This window comes from Heptranchias perlo, chromosome 21 (assembly GCF_035084215.1).
Source record: "Heptranchias perlo isolate sHepPer1 chromosome 21, sHepPer1.hap1, whole genome shotgun sequence".
Classification (NCBI taxonomy): domain Eukaryota; kingdom Metazoa; phylum Chordata; class Chondrichthyes; order Hexanchiformes; family Hexanchidae; genus Heptranchias; species Heptranchias perlo.
This window is the reverse complement of record NC_090345.1, coordinates 50,894,103-50,915,160: the sequence shown is the minus strand read 5'-3', so window position 1 is coordinate 50,915,160 and position 21,058 is coordinate 50,894,103. Positions and strand designations below refer to the sequence as shown.

Below are 21,058 nucleotides of genomic sequence, written 5' to 3'. Positions count from 1 at the left end.
GGCAACGTCCCGACCGGGGGAAACTCGGGGGAAACGTCCCGACAGGGGGAAACGTCCCGACCGGGGGAAACCCGGGGGAAACGTCCCGACCGGGGGCAACGTCCCGACCGGGGGAAAATCGGGGGAAACGTCCCGACCGGGGGCAACGTCCCGACCGGGGGAAAATCGGGGGAAACGTCCCGACCGGGGGCAACGTTCCGACCGGGGGAAACTCGGGGGAAACGTCCCGACCGGGGGAAACCCGGGGGAAACGTCCCGACCGGGGGAAACCCGGGGGAAACGTCCCGACCCGGGGCAAAGTCCCGACCGGGGGAAACGTCCCGACCGGGGGCAACGTCCCGACCGGGGGAAACTCGGGGGAAACGTCCCGACCGGGGGAAACGTCCCGACCGGGGGAAAAAGTCCCGACCGGGGGCAACGTCCCGACCGGGGGCAACGTCCCGACCGGGGGAAACTCGGGGGAAACGTCCCGACCGGGGGGAACGTCCCGACCGGGGGAAAAAGTCCCGACCGGGGGCAACGTCCCGACCGGGGGCAACGTCCCAACCGGGGGAAACCCGGGGGAAACGTCCCGACCGGGGGAAACCCGGGGGAAACGTCCCGACCCGGGGCAACGTCCCGACCGGGGGAAACTCGGGGGCAAAGTCCCGACCGGGGGAAACGTCCCGACCGGGGGCAACGTCCCGACCGGGGGAAACTCGGGGGAAACGTCCCGACCGGGGGAAACGTCCCGACCGGGGGAAAAAGTCCCGACCGGGGGCAACGTCCCGACCGGGGGCAACGTCCCGACCGGGGGAAACTCGGGGGAAACGTCCCGACCGGGGGCAACGTTCCGACCGGGGGAAACTCGGGGGCAAAGTCCCGACCGGGGGAAACGTCCCGACCGGGGGCAACGTCCCGACCGGGGGAAACTCGGGGGAAACGTCCCGACCGGGGGAAACGTCCCGACCGGGGGAAAAAGTCCCGACCGGGGGCAACGTCCCGACCGGGGGCAACGTCCCGACCGGGGGAAACTCGGGGGAAACGTCCCGACCGGGGGAAACGTCCCGACCGGGGGAAAAAGTCCCGACCGGGGGCAACGTCCCGACCGGGGGCAACGTCCCAACCGGGGGAAACCCGGGGGAAACGTCCCGACCGGGGGAAACCCGGGGGAAACGTCCCGACCCGGGGCAACGTCCCGACCGGGGGAAACTCGGGGGAAACGTCCCGACCGGGGGCAACGTCCCGACCGGGGGAAACTCGGGGGAAACGTCCCGACCGGGGAAAACGTCCCGACCGGGGGAAAAAGTCCCGACCGGGGGCAACGTCCCGACCGGGGGCAACGTCCCGACCGGGGGAAACTCGGGGGAAACGTCCCGACCGGGGGAAACGTCCCGACCGGGGGAAAAAGTCCCGACCGGGGGCAACGTCCCGACCGGGGGCAACGTCCCGACCGGGGGAAACCCGGGGGAAACGTCCCGACCGGGGGAAACCCGGGGGAAACGTCCCGACCGGGGGCAACGTCCCGACCGGGGGAAACTCGGGGGAAACGTCCCGACCGGGGGCAACGTCCCGACCGGGGGAAATTCGGGGGAAACGTCCAAACCGGGGGAAACGTCCCGACCGGGGAAAACGTCCCGACCGGGGGAAACTCGGGGGAAACGTCCCGACCGGGGGATACGTCCCGACCGGGGAAAACGTCCCGACCGGGGGAAAAAGTCCCGACCGGGGGCAACGTCCCGACCGGGGAAAACGTCCCGACCGGGGAAAACGTCCCGACCGGGGAAAACGTCCCGACCGGGGGAAACTCGGGGGAAACATCCCGACCGGGGGAAACTCGGGGGAAACGTCCCAACCGGGGGAAACGTCCCGACCGGGGGAAACTCGGGGGAAACGTCCCGACCGGGGGAAACGTCCCGACCGGGGGCAACGTCCCGACCGGGGGAATCGTCCCGACCGGGGGAAACTCGGGGGAAACGTCCCGACCGGGGGAAACGTCCCAACCGGGGGAAACGTCCCGACCGGGGGAAACTCAGGGGAAACGTCCCGACGGGGGGAAACGTCCCGACCGGGGGTAACTCGGGGGAAACGTCCCGACCCGGTGAAAAAGTCCCGACCGGGGGAAACGTCCCGACCGGGGAAAACGTCCCGACCGGGGAAAACGTCCCGACCGGGGGAAACTCGGGGGAAACGTCCCGACCGGGGGCAACGTCCCGACCGGGGGAAACTCGGGGGAAACGTCCCAACCGGGGAAACGTCCCGACCGGGGGAAACGTCCCGACTGGGGGAAAAAGTCCCGTCCGGGGAAAACGTCCCGACCGGGGGAAACGTCCCGACCGGGGGAAACGTCCCGACCGGGGAAAACGTCCCGACCGGGGAAAACGTCCCGACCGGGGGAAACTCGGGGGAAACGTCCCGACCGGGGGCAACGTCCCGACCGGGGGAAACTCGGGGGAAACGTCCCAACCGGGGAAACGTCCCGACCGGGGGAAACGTCCCGACCGGGGGAAAAAGTCCCGTCCGGGGAAAACGTCCCGACCGGGGGAAACGTCCCGACCGGGGGAAAATCGGGGGAAACGTCCCGACCGGGGGCAACGTCCCGACCGGGGGAAACTCGGGGGAAACGTCCCGACCGGGGGAAACCCGGGGGAAACGTCCCAACCGGGGGAAACCCGGGGGAAACGTCCCGACCCGGGGCAACGTCCCGACCGGGGGAAACTCGGGGGAAACGTCCCGACCGGGGGAAACTCGGGGGAAACGTCCCAACCGGGGGAAACGTCCCGACCGGGGGCAACGTCCCGACCGGGGGAAACTCGGGGGAAACGTCCCGACCGGGGGAAACGTCCCGACCGGGGGCAACGTCCCGACCGGGGGAAACGTCCCGACCGGGGGAAACTCGGGGGAAACGTCCCGACCGGGGGCAACGTCCCGACCGGGGGAAACTCGGGGGAAACGTCCCAACCGGGGGAAACGTCCCGACCGGGGGAAACTCAGGGGAAACGTCCCGACCGGGGGAAACGTCCCGACCGGGGGAAACTCGGGGGAAACGTCCCGACCCGGTGAAAAAGTCCCGACCGGGGGAAACGTCCCGACCGGGGAAAACGTCCCGACCGGGGGAAACTCGGGGGAAACGTCCCGACCGGGGGAAACGTCCCGACCGGGGAAAACGTCCCGACCGGGGGAAACTCGGGGGAAACGTCCCGACCGGGGGCAACGTCCCGACCGGGGGAAACTCGGGGGAAACGTCCCAACCGGGGGAAACGTCCCGACCGGGGGAAACGTCCCGACCGGGGGAAACGTCCCGACCGGGGGCAAAAGTCCCGTCCGGGGAAAACGTCCCGACCGGGGGAAACGTCCCAACCGGGGGAAACGTCCCGACCGGGGGAAACGTCCCGACCGGGGGAAACTCAGGGGAAACGTCCCAACCGGGGGAAACCCGGGGGAAACCCGGGGGAAACGTCCCGACCGGGGGAAACGTCCCGACCGGGGGAAACCCGGGGGAAATGTCCCGACCGGGGGCAACGTCCCAACCGGGGGAAACTCGGGGGAAACGTCCCAACCGGGGGAAACGTCCCGACCGGGGGAAACTCAGGGGAAACGTCCCGACCGGGGGAAACGTCCCGACCGGGGTAAACTCGGGGGAAACGTCCCGACCCGGTGAAAAAGTCCCGACCGGGGGAAACGTCCCGACCGGGGAAAACGTCCCGACCGGGGGAAACTCGGGGGAAACGTCCCGACCGGGGGAAACGTCCCGACCGGGGAAAACGTCCCGACCGGGGGAAACTCGGGGGAAACGTCCCGACCGGGGGCAACGTCCCGACCGGGGGAAACTCGGGGGAAACGTCCCAACCGGGGGAAACGTCCCGACCGGGGGAAACGTCCCGACCGGGGGAAACGTCCCGACCGGGGGCAAAAGTCCCGTCCGGGGAAAACGTCCCGACCGGGGGAAACGTCCCAACCGGGGGAAACGTCCCGACCGGGGGAAACGTCCCGACCGGGGGAAACTCAGGGGAAACGTCCCAACCGGGGGAAACCCGGGGGAAACGTCCCGACCGGGGGAAACCCGGGGGAAACGTCCTGACCGGGGGAAACGTCCCGACCGGGGGAAACCCGGGGGAAATGTCCCGACCGGGGGAAACGTCCCGACCCGGTGAAAAAGTCCCGACCGGGGGAAACGTCCCGACCGGGGAAAACGTCCCGACCGGGGGAAACTCGGGGGAAACGTCCCGACCGGGGGAAACGTCCCGACCGGGGAAAACGTCCCGACCGGGGGAAACTCGGGGGAAACGTCCCGACCGGGGGCAACGTCCCGACCGGGGGAAACTCGGGGGAAACGTCCCGACCGGGGGAAACTCGGGGGAAACGTCCCGACCGGGGGAAACGTCCCGACCGGGGGCAACGTCCCGACCGGGGGAAACTCGGGGGAAATGTCCCGACCGGGGGAAACGTCCCGACCGGGGGCAACGTCCCGACCGGGGGAAACGTCCCGACCGGGGGAAACTCGGGGGAAACGTCCCGACCGGGGGCAACGTCCCGACCGGGGGAAACTCGGGGGAAACGTCCCAACCGGGGGAAACGTCCCGACCGGGGGAAACTCAGGGGAAACGTCCCGACCGGGGGAAACGTCCCGACCGGGGGAAACTCGGGGGAAACGTCCCGACCCGGTGAAAAAGTCCCGACCGGGGGAAACGTCCCGACCGGGGAAAACGTCCCGACCGGGGGAAACTCGGGGGAAACGTCCCGACCGGGGGAAACGTCCCGACCGGGGAAAACGTCCCGACCGGGGGAAACTCGGGGGAAACGTCCCGACCGGGGGCAACGTCCCGACCGGGGGGAAACTCGGGGGAAACGTCCCAACCGGGGGAAACGTCCCGACCGGGGGAAACGTCCCGACCGGGGGCAAAAGTCCCGTCCGGGGAAAACGTCCCGACCGGGGGAAGCGTCCCAACCGGGGGAAACGTCCCGACCGGGGGAAACGTCCCGACCGGGGGAAACTCAGGGGAAACGTCCCAACCGGGGGAAACCCGGGGGAAACGTCCCGACCGGGGGAAACCCGGGGGAAACGTCCCGACCGGGGGAAACGTCCCGACCGGGGGAAACCCGGGGGAAATGTCCCGACCGGGGGAAACTCGGGGGAAACGTCCCAACCGGGGGAAACGTCCCAACCGGGGGCAACGTCCCGACCGGGGAAAACGTCCCGACCGGGGGAAAAAGTCCCGACCGGGGAAAACGTCCTGACCGGGGGAAACGTCCCGACCGGGGGAAACTCGGGGGAAACGTCCCGACCGGGGGCAACGTCCCGACCGGGGGAAACATCCCGACCGGGGGAAACGTCCCGACCGGGGAAACTGTGAGGAAATCCAAGTGGGAAAGACCTCAGACAGTGAGACATATGTACAGAGTAGAGAGGAGATTTCCTAAGAGGTGGTGACTGTACCTGGTATTATATCTGACCAACCTATTATGGTTTTACTGTCCAGCCCCTTATAACAGGCAAATCAGGTTAACACCAACTGTAAGTTTGGGCACTGAACTTGAGTGAGTTACTGGAGAGCGACCTGCGGCCTCAAACCACATGCCATTGTTAGTCACCCTTCAGGGCAGGGCAAGGTGGGGAAAGGACTGGAGGTAACGGTCCATCAGCCTGTCACTCTGCAATGGAGCAGGCCTCATGTCTGTGACCTGGAGTTAGTGCCAGTCCAGACAGACCTGGAGTTAGTGCCAGCCCGGACGGCTCTGGAGTTAGTGCCAGCCCAGACAGACCTGGAGTTAGTGCCAGCCCAGACAGACCTGGAATTAGTGCCAGCCCGGACGGCCCTGGAGTTAGTGCCAGCCCAGACGGCCCTGGAGTTAGTGCCAGACCAGACAGACCTGGAGTTAGTGCCAGACCAGACAGACCTGGAGTTAGTGCCAGCCCAGACAGACCTGGAATTAGTGCCATCCCGGACTGCCCTGGAGTTAGTGCCAGCCCAGACGGCCCTGGAGTTAGTGCCAGACCAGACAGACCTGGAGTTAGTGCCAGACCAGACAGACCTGGAGTTAGTGCCAGCCCAGACAGACCTGGAGTTAGTGCCAGCCCAGACGGCCCTGGAGTTAGTGCCAGCCCAGACGGCCCTGGAGTTAGTGCCAGCCCAGACAGACCTGGAGTTAGTGCCAGCCCAGACGGCCCTGGAGTTAGTGCCAGACCAGACAGACCTGGAGTTAGTGCCAGCCCAGACAGACCTGGAGTTAGTGCCAGCCCAGACGGCCCTGGAGTTAGTGCCAGACCAGACAGACCTGGAGTTAGTGCCAGCCCAGACGGCCCTGGAGTTAGTGCCAGCCCAGATGGCCCTGGAGTTAGTGCCAGCCCAGACCGCCCTGGAGTTAGTGCCAGACCAGACAGACCTGGAGTTAGTGCCAGCCCAGACAGACCTGGAATTAGTGCCAGCCTGGACGGCCCTGGAGTTAGTGCCAGCCCAGACAGACCTGGAGTTAGTGCCAGCCCAGACAGACCTGGAGTTAGTGCCAGCCCAGACAGACCTGGAATTAGTGCCAGCCTGGACGGCCCTGGAGTTAGTGCCAGCCCAGACAGACCTGGAGTTAGTGCCAGCCCAGGCAGACCTGGAGTTAGTGCCAGCCCAGACAGACCTGGAGTTAGTGCCAGCCCAGACAGACCTGGAGTTAGTGCCAGCCCAGACAGACCTGGAATTAGTGCCAGCCCAGACAGACCTGGAGTTAGTGCCAGCCCAGACAGACCTGGAATTAGTGCCAGCCCAGACAGACCTGGAATTAGTGCCAGCCCAGACAGACCTGGAGTTAGTGCCAGCCCAGACAGACCTGGAGTTAGTGCCAGCCCAGACTTCTTAAAAAAAAATGTCCTTGTAAAAGGGATGAATGCTGGGAACTCGATCCAGGAACCCAGGGTCAGTATGGATGAGATACGGAGTAAAGCTCCTTCCTGCCTCCAACAATTGGCTCGATTTTAACACTCCCCACCCAGCTGTAATGGTGCATGGGAGGGTTAAAATTTTAAAATTCTATCCCCCACCTCCTTCCCGGCCATTTCAACTTTTACTGCCCCAAATCAGGCCACCGGCGGGGCTGCTGCAAAAGGCAGGTGGGGGCCTAGTTAACATTGAAATGGTGGAATTAACTGAACGTTGGGGGGTCCCACGCTGTTGGCCGCTCAGCAACAGGTCCAAGGCAGGAGGCAACAACTGGCCAAGGTAAAGATTAAAGATCTGCTCCTTTTAGAATTGCTATCCCAGGCTCCTCAAGGAGACCGTGGGCCTCTCCATTCCCGGTCTCACCCCCGCCCCCGATCTCCCGCAAAGTCCTCCTTCCACTGACTGCCGGGGACTGTCCTCACGGCCTCCTGCCATTAAATTCCTACTCCTGCCCACCCGCCAAGCAGTCAATCTGGCCGGGTGTCGGGTGGGAGTCAGTGAGGCAGGTCCTCCAGGTCCCTGGCCTGGCCGGTTTCATCGCCCGTTACCACCCTCCTGATAATATCGAGGACAATGTATTTCAAACCCACAAGATCGCTCTTGACTTTGTCAATGTGATAGTTTGCCTTTCGATACCAAACACCCTTAGGCTTTGTAGGAGGTGGTGGTGTGTGTCAGCTTCACCTCTGACTTCTGAGTGGTCCGAATCGCTCCCACTCCCTGGGTTCTAGACCTTGGACTTATTTGGGGGTTGTGACAAAGTGCAGCAGACAACTGGTTTTGGTGCAAGAAACTTTGACCTTTATTCAAGAGAGAAAATACAACACAACAATCTTAACACTCTAATAAAATGGGGAACACTTCGGTACACACGAGAGAAATTACAGTCGAAAGATACCTCACCCCTCCCAATCCCACTGTACTAGCTAAGTTGGACTCTAAAGGGCCAGAGATAATGCTCACCAAACGAAACCTTGACAGTAATTCACCCAGAGGTAAGTCAGAAATAGATTGTAGAGTGGAAACTTTGCGGATCTTCGGTTTTCTCCCGAGTTGGTTTTCTGTGGTCGCGGTGGCCCAATATTACCCGATTGGTTGGTGGTAATATTCGGTTGGTTGTTTCGTAAGGCCCTTGTTGCCGCGAGGTGTCTGATGGTCACTGGGGCTGTTGCTCTGGTTTCTTCTTGTGTGTGTCAGCCTGCTTCTAGAGCTGCTGACCTTCCCTGCCGAACTGCTTTCCTTGTTGTTTCTGGAAGCTGCCCTTCCTTCCAGAGACAGGCAGAACAAGACAAGCAGAACACAAGCGTCAACAAGAGCCAGAGAGAGAGAGAGAGAGAGAGAGGTTTTTGAGTTTCCCACTTCTAATAACCCTCTCTTACAATGGTCTACGACACTTTAAACAGACATGAAGTGTTTTTTTTAAACAGTTCTTACAAAGTCCTTAAGAATCTTTGATGGTCCCTCATCATGTTACAATTGCTTCTCCCGGTGGGTCATTGTTAATTCCGATTTTTAGAGCTTGTCACACAAGGCTTCCTTTTGTATCCAACGTCCTAAGTGTTGATGGGTTTTGCTTTAAAACAAAGACATGGCCCCACCAAGTCTGGAGCAGTTGCCTCTTTCAATGGCCGACTGCCTTTTGAATTAGTGCTGAGTGTTCACCACTTGCTGTCGGTTTTGCATTAAAACAGAGACATGTCTGAAGCAGTAATTCTCCCACATTCCATGTGTGGGTTGTAGATTCGTCTGGTGACCTCTCACCTATCCTTCCATCTTAGGATTTCAGTCAATGGCCAAAGTTTTTCCATACTCAGGGAAAAGGTGAAATCCCAGAAGTCTTACAGTCACCCCTACGAGGAAGCGAGTCCCTTAAAGGACTTGCATTCCTCGAAAAGTACTTTTCCCTGGTTGATGCTTCCTGGTGTGGCGCGTGTGAGAGTCACCCTGAAATGGTTAGAAAAGAGTCCAAAGTCCTTTTCTTTAGGGTTTTTCTCCGAGTTTTGGGGGATCTGTGAATTTTGAAAATCTTGCAGCTTTATTGGAGTGATATTTATCATTAGTGCCAAATTTGGGCGAGTTTTGTGCTGCAGGATTATCTCCATCAGCTGCCCAAACTCATGTCGCGTTGGACCCTTCCACTCAGCACAGAGCCTCCCCATGGTCTGGCCTGGACTTGTACCCAGGTCCATGAGGTGCATGATGTCACCCTCTGTGCCATCCAGTTCCTGAGTTGGCTGGTGTGAAAATTGAGACATATCACTGCTGAGGTTTGGCTGAGGTCAGTGAAAGTAATGTCAGCCCAGCCCGGGAGCACGTCTGACCCTTTAAATGCACTGTCTAACCTGGAAATGCTCAGGACTGAGAGTGGTGACTAAATATCCTCCACTTTGGGCATCCTTCCCAATGAGGAAAGCAAATTCACGGCAACAAATTGTCAAGGTACGGAAGTGTAGGGGTGAGTGTGATCCAGCACGCCATGGATATCCAGAGCTGCTCTCCCTCCTGGGAGCTGCAGATAAAGCGATCGCAAATATCACAGAGCAATCAAAGGTGTTCTGACTGTCACGATAGTAAAAGGAAAGTGGGTAAGGGCCGAGGAGACTGGTCCCCATTCCGAAATAGAATGAGAGGGTGAGGGAGATTTTTCGATCCATGTTATCGTGACTGACAATCCATTGGTTCTCTGTTGTAGGGTTTCCTCATTTCCTGGAGTAAAGAATTCAAGGTGAAAGGAGTGCAGGGATCTGATGTGGTCACCATGTTACGGAAAGCGATTGAAAGACGAGGGGTGAATTGAACTCAGCATTAACTCTGCTTTATCGTTTCCTAATCGATCTGCTGATAAATCAGTGCCACTCGGATTGAGAGAGGGGGCGGAGCAGATTTTGGGAGATATTTCCTGTCATCAAGCTGCAGTTCTTGAGGGAGTTCTGACGTCCTCGAGAGATTATCATCTCTCCACAGGGACCAACCAAACTTAGTCACTGAGGGGGAAGTGTGGGAACGGCCAATCCACACTCACCGTCCACACTCACCGTCCACACTCACCGTCCACACTCACCGTCCACACTCAGTGTCCTCACTCACTGTCCACACTCACCGTCCACACTCACCGTCCACACTCACCATCCACACTCACCGTCCACACTCACCGTCCACACTCTCTGTCCTCACTCTCTGTTCAAACTCACCGTCCACACTCACCGTCCACACTCACCGTCCACACTCACTGTCCACACTCTCTGTCCACACTCACCGTCCACACTCTCTGTCCTCACTCTCTGTTCACACTCACCGTCCACACTCACCGTCCACACTCACCGTCCACACTCACCGTCCACACTCTCTGTCCTCACTCTCTGTTCACACTCACCGTCCACACTCACCGTCCACACTCTCTGTCCTCACTCTCTGTCCACACTCACCGTCCACACTCTCTGTCCTCACTCACTGTCCTCACTCTCTGTCCTCACTCTCTGTCCTCACTCTCTGTCCTCACTCACTGTCCACACTCTCTGTCCACACTCACTGTCCACACTCACCGTCCACACTCACCGTCCACACTCACTGTCCACACTCACCGTCCACACTCACCGTCCACACTCACTGTCCACACTCTCTGTCCACACTCACTGTCCACACTCACCGTCCACACTCACCGTCCACACTCACTGTCCACACTCACTGTCCACACTCACCGTCCACACTCACCGTCCACACTCACTGTCCACACTCACCGTCCACACTCACCGTCCACACTCACTGTCCACACTCTCTGTCCACACTCACTGTCCTCACTCACTGTCCACACTCTCTGTCCACACTCACTGTCCTCACTCACTGTCCACACTCACTGTCCTCACTCACTGTCCACACTCTCTGTCCACACTCACCGTCCACACTCACCGTCCACATTCACCGTCCACACTCTCTGTCCACACTCACCGTCCACACTCTCTGTCCACACTCACTGTCCTCACTCACCGTCCACACTCTCTGTCCTCACTCTCTGTCCACACTCACCGTCCACACTCTCTGTCCTCACTCTCTGTCCTCACTCTCTGTCCTCACTCTCTGTCCACACTCACCGTCCACACTCACCGTCCACACTCTCTGTCCACACTCACTGTCCTCACTCTCTGTCCACACTCACCGTCCACACTCACCGTCCACACTCTCTGTCCTCACTCTCTGTCCACACTCACCGTCCACACTCTCTGTCCTCACTCTCTGTCCTCACTCTCTGTCCTCACTCTCTGTCCTCACTCACTGTCCACACTCACTGTCCTCACTCTCTGTGCACACTCACTGTCCTCACTCTCTGTCCTCACTCTCTGTCCTCACTCTCTGTCCTCACTCACTGTCCTCACTCACTGTCCACACTCACTGTCCTCACTCTCTGTCCACACTCACTGTCCTCACTCTCTGTCCACACTCACTGTCCTCACTCTCTGTCCTCACTCTCTGTCCACACTCACTGTCCTCACTCACTGTCCTCACTCTCTGTCCTCACTCTCTGTCCTCACTCTCTGTCCACACTCTCTGTCCACACTCACCGTCCTCACTCTCTGTCCACACTCACCGTCCTCACTCTCTGTCCACACTCACTGTCCACACTCACCGTCCACACTCTCTGTCCACACTCACCGTCCACACTCTCTGTCCACACTCTCTGTCCACACTCACCGTCCACACTCTCTGTCCACACTCACCGTCCACACTCTCTGTCCACACTCACTGTCCACACTCACCGTCCTCACTCTCTGTCCTCACTCTCTGTCCACCCTCACCGTCCACACTCTCTGTCCACACTCACTGTCCTCACACTCTGTCCACACTCTCTGTCCACACTCACCGTCCTCACTCTCTGTCCACACTCACCGTCCTCACTCTCTGTCCTCACTCTCTGTCCTCACTCTCTGTCCTCACTCTCTGTCCACACTCTCTGTCCACACTCACCGTCCTCACTCTCTGTCCACACTCTCTGTCCTCACTCTCTGTCCTCACTCTCTGTCCACACTCTCTGTCCACACTCACCGTCCTCACTCTCTGTCCACAGTCTCTGTCCACACTCACCGTCCTCACTCTCTGTCCTCACTCTCTGTCCTCACTCTCTGTCCTCACTCTCTGTCCACACTCTCTGTCCACACTCTCTATCCTCACTCTCTGTCCACACTCACTGTCCACACTCACCGTCCACACTCTCTGTCCACACTCTCTGTCCTCACTCTCTGTCCTCACTCTCTGTCCACACTCACCGTCCTCACTCTCTGTCCTCACTCTCTGTCCACACTCACTGTCCTCACTCACTGTCCTCACTCACTGTCCTCACTCACTGTCCACACTCTCTGTCCTCACTCACTGTCCACATTCTCTGTCCTCACTCACTGTCCACATTCTCTGTCCACACTCACTGTCCTCACTCTCTGTCCACACTCACCGTCCACACTCACCGTCCACACTCTCTGTCCACACTCACCGTCCTCACTCTCTGTCCTCACTCTCTGTCCTCACTCTCTGTCCTCACTCTCTGTCCACACTCTCTGTCCACACTCACCGTCCTCACTCTCTGTCCACACTCTCTGTCCTCACTCTCTGTCCTCACTCTCTGTCCACACTCTCTGTCCACACTCACCGTCCTCACTCTCTGTCCACACTCTCTGTCCACACTCTCTGTCCACATTCACTGTCCACATTCACTGTCCACACTCACCGTCCACACTCTCTGTCCACACTCTCTGTCCTCACTCTCTGTCCTCACTCACTGTCCACACTCTCTGTCCACACTCACCGTCCTCACTCTCTGTCCTCACTCTCTGTCCACACTCTCTGTCCACACTCACTGTCCTCACTCACTGTCCTCACTCACTGTCCACACTCTCTGTCCTCACTCACTGTCCACACTCTCTGTCCACACTCACTGTCCTCACTCTCTGTCCACACTCACCGTCCACACTCATCGTCCACACTCACCGTCCACACTCTCTGTCCACACTCACCGTCCACACTCTCTGTCCACACTCACCGTCCACACTCTCTGTCCACATTCTCTGTCCACACTCACTGTCCTCACTCTCTGTCCACACTCACCGTCCACACTCACTGTCCTCACTCTCTGTCCACACTCTCTGTCCACACTCACCGCCCACACTCACCGTCCACACACTCTGTCCTCACTCTCTGTCCACACTCACCGTCCACACTCACCGTCCACACTCTCTGTCCTCACTCTCTGTCCTCACACTCTGTCCTCACTCTCTGTCCTCACTCACTGTCCACACTCACTGTCCTCACTCTCTGTCCACACTCACTGTCCTCACTCTCTGTCCTCACTCTCTGTCCTCACTCTCTGTCCTCACTCTCTGTCCTCACTCACTGTCCTCACTCTCTGTCCACACTCTCTGTCCACACTCACCGTCCTCACTCTCTGTCCACACTCACCGTCCTCACTCTCTGTCCACACTCACTGTCCACACTCACCGTCCACACTCTCTGTCCACACTCACCGTCCACACTCTCTGTCCACACTCTCTGTCCACACTCTCTGTCCACACTCACTGTCCACACTCTCTGTCCACACTCACCGTCCACACTCTCTGTCCACACTCACTGTCCACACTCACCGTCCACACTCTCTGTCCACACTCTCTGTCCACACTCTCTGGCCTCACTCTCTGTCCACACTCTCTGTCCACACTCACCGTCCTCACTCTCTGTCCACACTCACCGTCCTCACTCTCTGTCCACACTCACCGTCCTCACTCTCTGTTCACACTCACCGTCCTCACTCACCGTCCACACTCACTGTCCACACTCTCTGTCCACACTCACTGTCCTCACTCACTGTCCACACTCTCTGTCCACACTCACCGTCCACACTCACCGTCCACACTCACCGTCCACACTCACCGTCCACACTCTCTGTCCACACTCACCGTCCACACTCTCTGTACACACTCACTGTCCTCACTCTCTGTCCTCACTCTCTGTCCTCACTCTCTGTCCTCACTCACTGTCCACACTCACTGTCCTCACTCTCTGTCCACACTCACTGTCCTCACTCTCTGTCCTCACTCTCTGTCCTCACTCTCTGTCCTCACTCACTGTCCTCACTCACTGTCCACACTCACTGTCCTCACTCTCTGTCCACACTCACTGTCCTCACTCTCTGTCCACACTCACTGTCCTCACTCTCTGTCCTCACTCTCTGTCCACACTCACTGTCCTCACTCTCTGTCCACACTCACTGTCCTCACTCTCTGTCCTCACTCTCTGTCCTCACTCTCTGTCCACACTCTCTGTCCACACTCACCGTCCTCACTCTCTGTCCACACTCACCGTCCTCACTCTCTGTCCACACTCACTGTCCACACTCACCGTCCACACTCTCTGTCCACACTCACCGTCCACACTCTCTGTCCACACTCTCTGTCCACACTCTCTGTCCACACTCACCGTCCACACTCTCTGTCCACACTCACCGTCCACACTCTCTGTCCACACTCACTGTCCACACTCACCGTCCACACTCTCTGTCCACACTCTCTGTCCACACTCACCGTCCTCACTCTCTGTCCTCACTCTCTGTCCACACTCACCGTCCACACTCTCTGTCCACACTCACTGTCCTCACTCTCTCTCCACACTCTCTGTCCACACTCACCGTCCTCACTCTCTGTCCACACTCACCGTCCTCACTCTCTGTCCTCACTCTCTGTCCTCACTCTCTGTCCTCACTCACTGTCCTCACTCACTGTCCTCACTCACTGTCCTCACTCAATGTCCTCACTCACTGTCCACACTCACCGTCCTCACTCTCTGTCCACAGTCTCTGTCCACACTCACCGTCCTCACTCTCTGTCCTCACTCTCTGTCCTCACTCTCTGTCCTCACTCTCTGTCCACACTCTCTGTCCACACTCTCTATCCTCACTCTCTGTCCACACTCACTGTCCACACTCACCGTCCACACTCTCTGTCCACACTCTCTGTCCTCACTCTCTGTCCTCACTCTCTGTCCACACTCACCGTCCTCACTCTCTGTCCTCACTCTCTGTCCACACTCACTGTCCTCACTCACTGTCCTCACTCACTGTCCTCACTCACTGTCCACACTCTCTGTCCTCACTCACTGTCCACATTCTCTGTCCTCACTCACTGTCCACATTCTCTGTCCACACTCACTGTCCTCACTCTCTGTCCACACTCACCGTCCACACTCACCGTCCACACTCTCTGTCCACACTCACCGTCCTCACTCTCTGTCCTCACTCTCTGTCCTCACTCTCTGTCCTCACTCTCTGTCCACACTCTCTGTCCACACTCACCGTCCTCACTCTCTGTCCACACTCTCTGTCCTCACTCTCTGTCCTCACTCTCTGTCCACACTCTCTGTCCACACTCACCGTCCTCACTCTCTGTCCACACTCTCTGTCCACACTCTCTGTCCACATTCACTGTCCACATTCACTGTCCACACTCACCGTCCACACTCTCTGTCCACACTCTCTGTCCTCACTCTCTGTCCTCACTCACTGTCCACACTCTCTGTCCACACTCACCGTCCTCACTCTCTGTCCTCACTCTCTGTCCACACTCTCTGTCCACACTCACTGTCCTCACTCACTGTCCTCACTCACTGTCCACACTCTCTGTCCTCACTCACTGTCCACACTCTCTGTCCACACTCACTGTCCTCACTCTCTGTCCACACTCACCGTCCACACTCATCGTCCACACTCACCGTCCACACTCTCTGTCCACACTCACCGTCCACACTCTCTGTCCACACTCACCGTCCACACTCTCTGTCCACATTCTCTGTCCACACTCACTGTCCTCACTCTCTGTCCACACTCACCGTCCACACTCACTGTCCTCACTCTCTGTCCACACTCTCTGTCCACACTCACCGCCCACACTCACCGTCCACACACTCTGTCCTCACTCTCTGTCCACACTCACCGTCCACACTCACCGTCCACACTCTCTGTCCTCACTCTCTGTCCTCACACTCTGTCCTCACTCTCTGTCCTCACTCACTGTCCACACTCACTGTCCTCACTCTCTGTCCACACTCACTGTCCTCACTCTCTGTCCTCACTCTCTGTCCTCACTCTCTGTCCTCACTCTCTGTCCTCACTCACTGTCCTCACTCTCTGTCCACACTCTCTGTCCACACTCACCGTCCTCACTCTCTGTCCACACTCACCGTCCTCACTCTCTGTCCACACTCACTGTCCACACTCACCGTCCACACTCTCTGTCCACACTCACCGTCCACACTCTCTGTCCACACTCTCTGTCCACACTCTCTGTCCACACTCACTGTCCACACTCTCTGTCCACACTCACCGTCCACACTCTCTGTCCACACTCACTGTCCACACTCACCGTCCACACTCTCTGTCCACACTCTCTGTCCACACTCTCTGGCCTCACTCTCTGTCCACACTCTCTGTCCACACTCACCGTCCTCACTCTCTGTCCACACTCACCGTCCTCACTCTCTGTCCACACTCACCGTCCTCACTCTCTGTTCACACTCACCGTCCTCACTCACCGTCCACACTCACTGTCCACACTCTCTGTCCACACTCACTGTCCTCACTCACTGTCCACACTCTCTGTCCACACTCACCGTCCACACTCACCGTCCACACTCACCGTCCACACTCACCGTCCACACTCTCTGTCCACACTCACCGTCCACACTCTCTGTACACACTCACTGTCCTCACTCTCTGTCCTCACTCTCTGTCCTCACTCTCTGTCCTCACTCACTGTCCACACTCACTGTCCTCACTCTCTGTCCACACTCACTGTCCTCACTCTCTGTCCTCACTCTCTGTCCTCACTCTCTGTCCTCACTCACTGTCCTCACTCACTGTCCACACTCACTGTCCTCACTCTCTGTCCACACTCACTGTCCTCACTCTCTGTCCACACTCACTGTCCTCACTCTCTGTCCTCACTCTCTGTCCACACTCACTGTCCTCACTCTCTGTCCACACTCACTGTCCTCACTCTCTGTCCTCACTCTCTGTCCTCACTCTCTGTCCACACTCTCTGTCCACACTCACCGTCCTCACTCTCTGTCCACACTCACCGTCCTCACTCTCTGTCCACACTCACTGTCCACACTCACCGTCCACACTCTCTGTCCACACTCACCGTCCACACTCTCTGTCCACACTCTCTGTCCACACTCTCTGTCCACACTCACCGTCCACACTCTCTGTCCACACTCACCGTCCACACTCTCTGTCCACACTCACTGTCCACACTCACCGTCCACACTCTCTGTCCACACTCTCTGTCCACACTCACCGTCCTCACTCTCTGTCCTCACTCTCTGTCCACACTCACCGTCCACACTCTCTGTCCACACTCACTGTCCTCACTCTCTCTCCACACTCTCTGTCCACACTCACCGTCCTCACTCTCTGTCCACACTCACCGTCCTCACTCTCTGTCCTCACTCTCTGTCCTCACTCTCTGTCCTCACTCACTGTCCTCACTCACTGTCCTCACTCACTGTCCTCACTCAATGTCCTCACTCACTGTCCACACTCTCTGTCCTCACTCACTGTCCACACTCTCTGTCCACACTCACTGTCCTCACTCTCTGTCCACACTCACCGTCCACACTCACCGCCCACACTCACCGTCCACACTCACCGTCCACACTCTCTGTCCACACTCACCGTCCACACTCTCTGTCCACACTCACCGTCCACACTCTCTGTCCACACTCACTGTCCTCACTCACTGTCCTCACTCTCTGTCCACACTCACCGTCCACACTCACCGTCCACACTCTCTGTCCACACTCACCGTCCACACTCTCTGTCCACACTCACTGTCCTCACTCTCTGTCCACACTCACCGTCCACACTCATCGTCCACACTCACCGTCCTCACTCTCTGTCCGCACTCACCGTCCACAATCACCGTCCACACACTCTGTCCTCACTCTCTGTCCACACTCACCGTCCACACTCTCTGTCCTCACTCTCTGTCCTCACTCTGTCCTCACTCTCTGTCCTCACTCACTGTCCACACTCACTGTCCTCACTCTCTGTCCACACTCACTGTCCTCACTCTCTGTCCTCACTCTCTGTCCTCACTCTCTGTCCTCACTCACTGTCCTCACTCTCTGTCCACACTCTCTGTCCACACTCACCGTCCTCACTCTCTGTCCACACTCACCGTCCTCACTCTCTGTCCACACTCACTGTCCACACTCACCGTCCACACTCTCTGTCCACACTCACCGTCCACACTCTCTGTCCACACTCTCTGTCCACACTCTCTGTCCACACTCACCGTCCACACTCTCTGTCCACACTCACCGTCCACACTCTCTGTCCACACTCACTGTCCACACTCACCGTCCACACTCTCTGTCCACACTCTCTGTCAACACTCACCGTCCTCACTCTCTGTCCTCACTCTCTGTCCACACTCACCGTCCACACTCTCTGTCCACACTCACTGTCCTCACTCTCTGTCCACACTCTCTGTCCACACTCAGCGTCCTCACTCTCTGTCCACACTCACTGTCCACACTCTCTGTCCTCACTCTCTGTCCACACTCACCGTCCTCACTCTCTGTCCTCACTCTCTGTCCTCACTCTCTGTCCTCACTCTCTGTCCACACTCTCTGTCCACACTCACCGTCCTCACTCTCTGTCCACACTCTCTGTCCTCACTCTCTGTCCTCACTCTCTGTCCACACTCTCTGTCCACACTCACCGTCCTCACTCTCTGTCCACACTATCTGTCCACACTCACCGTCCTCACTCTCTGTCCTCACTCTCTGTCCTCACTCTCTGTCCTCACTCTCTGTCCACACTCTCTGTCCACACTCTCTGTCCACACTCTCTGTCCTCACTCTCTGTCCACACTCTCTGTCCACACTCTCTGTCCACACTCTCTGTCCACACTCACCGTCCACACTCTCTGTCCACACTCTCTGTCCTCACTCTCTGTCCTCACTCACTGTCCACACTCTCTGTCCACACTCACTGTCCACACTCTCTGTCCACACTCTCTGTCCTCACTCTCTGTCCACACTCACCGTCCTCACTCTCTGTCCTCACTCTCTGTCCACACTCACTGTCCTCACTCACTGTCCTCACTCACTGTCCTCACTCACTGTCCACACTCTCTGTCCTCACTCACTGTCCACACTCTCTGTCCACACTCTCTGTCCACACTCACTGTCCTCACTCACTGTCCTCACTCTCTGTCCTCACTCTCTGTCCTCACTCACTGTCCTCACTCTCTGTCCTCACTCTCTGTCCTCACTCACTGTCCACACTCTCTGTCCACACTCACTGTCCACACTCTCTGTCCACACTCACGGTCCACACTCTCTGTCCTCACTCTCTGTCCACACTCACTGTCCTCACTCTCTGTCCTCACTCTCTGTCCACACTCTCTGTCCACACTCTCTGTCCTCACTCTCTGTCCACACTCACTGTCCACACTCTCTGTCCACACTCTCTGTCCTCACTCACTGTCCACACTCTGTGTCCACACTCACTGTCCACACTCTCTGTCCACACTCTCTGTCCTCACTCTCTGTCCACACTCACTGTCCTCACTCTCTGTCCACACTCACTGTCCTCACTCACTGTCCACACTCTCTGTCCACACTCACTGTCCTCACTCTCTGTCCTCACTCTCTGTCCTCACTCACTGTCCTCACTCACTGTCCTCACTCACTGTCCTCACTCTCTGTCCTCACTCACTGTCCTCACTCACTGTCCACACTCACTGTCCTCACTCTCTGTCCACACTCACTGTCCTCACTCACTGTCCACACTCTCTGTCCACACTCACTGTCCTCACTCTCTGTCCTCACTCACTGTCCACACTCTCTGTCCTCACTCTCTGTCCACACTCACTGTCCTCACTCTCTGTCCTCACTCACTGTCCACACTCTCTGTCCACACTCACTGTCCTCACTCTCTGTCCTCACTCTCTGTCCTCACTCACTGTCCTCACTCTCTGTCCTCACTCACTGTCCTCACTCACTGTCCTCACTCACTGTCCTCACTCTCTGTCCTCACTTACTGTCCTCACTCTCTGTCCACACTCACTGTCCTCACTCTCTGTCCACACTCACTGTCCTCACTCACTGTCCTCACTCTCTGTCCTCACTCTCTGTCCACACTCACTGTCCACACTCACTGTCCACACTCTCTGTCCTCACTCTCTGTCCACACTCACTGTCCACACTCTCTGTCCACAATCTCTGTCCTCACTCACTGTCCTCACTCTCTGTCCACACTCACTGTCCTCACTCACTGTCCTCACTCTCTGTCCACACTCACCGTCCTCACTCACCGTCCTCACTCTCTGTCCACACTCACCGTCCTCACTCACCGTCCTCACTCACCGTCCTCACTCACCGTCCTCACTCACCGTCCTCACTCACCGTCCTCACTCTCTGTCCTCACTCACTGTCCTCACTCACTGTCCTCACTCACTGTCCTCACTCTCTGTCCACACTCGCTGTCCTCACTCACTGTCCACACTCACTGTCCTCACTCTCTGTCCTCACTCTCTGTCCTCACTCACTGTCCTCACTCACTGTCCTCACTCTCTGTCCTCACTCACTGTCCTCACTCTCTGTCCTCACTCTCTGTCCTCACTCACTGTCCTCACTCTCTGTCCTCACTCACTGTCCTCACTCTCTGTCCTCACTCTCTGTCCTCACTCTCTGTCCTCACTCTCTGTCCTCACTCACTGTCCTCACTCACTGTCCTCACTCTCTGTCCTCACTCACTGTCCTCACTCTCTGTCCTCACTCTCTGTCCTCACTCACTGTCCTCACTCACTGTCCTCACTCTCTGTCCTCACTCACTGTCCTCACTCTCTGTCCTCACTCTCTGTCCTCACTCACTGTCCTCACTCTCTGTCCTCACTCTCTGTCCTCACTCACTGTCCTCACTCACTGTCCTCACTCTCTGTCCTCACTCACTGTCCTCACTCTCTGTCCTCACTCTCTGTCCACACTCTCTGTCCACACTCTCTGTCCTCACTCTCTGTCCACACTCACTGTCCACACTCTCTGTCCACACTCTCTGTCCTCACTCACTGTCCACACTCTGTGTCCACACTCACTGTCCACACTCTCTGTCC

General features: G+C 58.2%; 1 protein-coding gene across 1 annotated transcript in view; it reads left to right on the top strand.

Moving 5' to 3' along the window:
* Positions 1-21,058, top strand: part of LOC137340229 (hexokinase HKDC1-like) — a 220,220-nt gene that overhangs the window by 6,292 nt on the left and 192,870 nt on the right. Inside the window, exon 2 of the mRNA XM_068002645.1 lies at positions 9,598-9,693. Within this exon, the coding sequence (XP_067858746.1) occupies positions 9,664-9,693 (30 nt within the window). The 5' untranslated portion in view covers positions 9,598-9,663. The remainder of the gene's footprint in view (positions 1-9,597; positions 9,694-21,058) is intronic.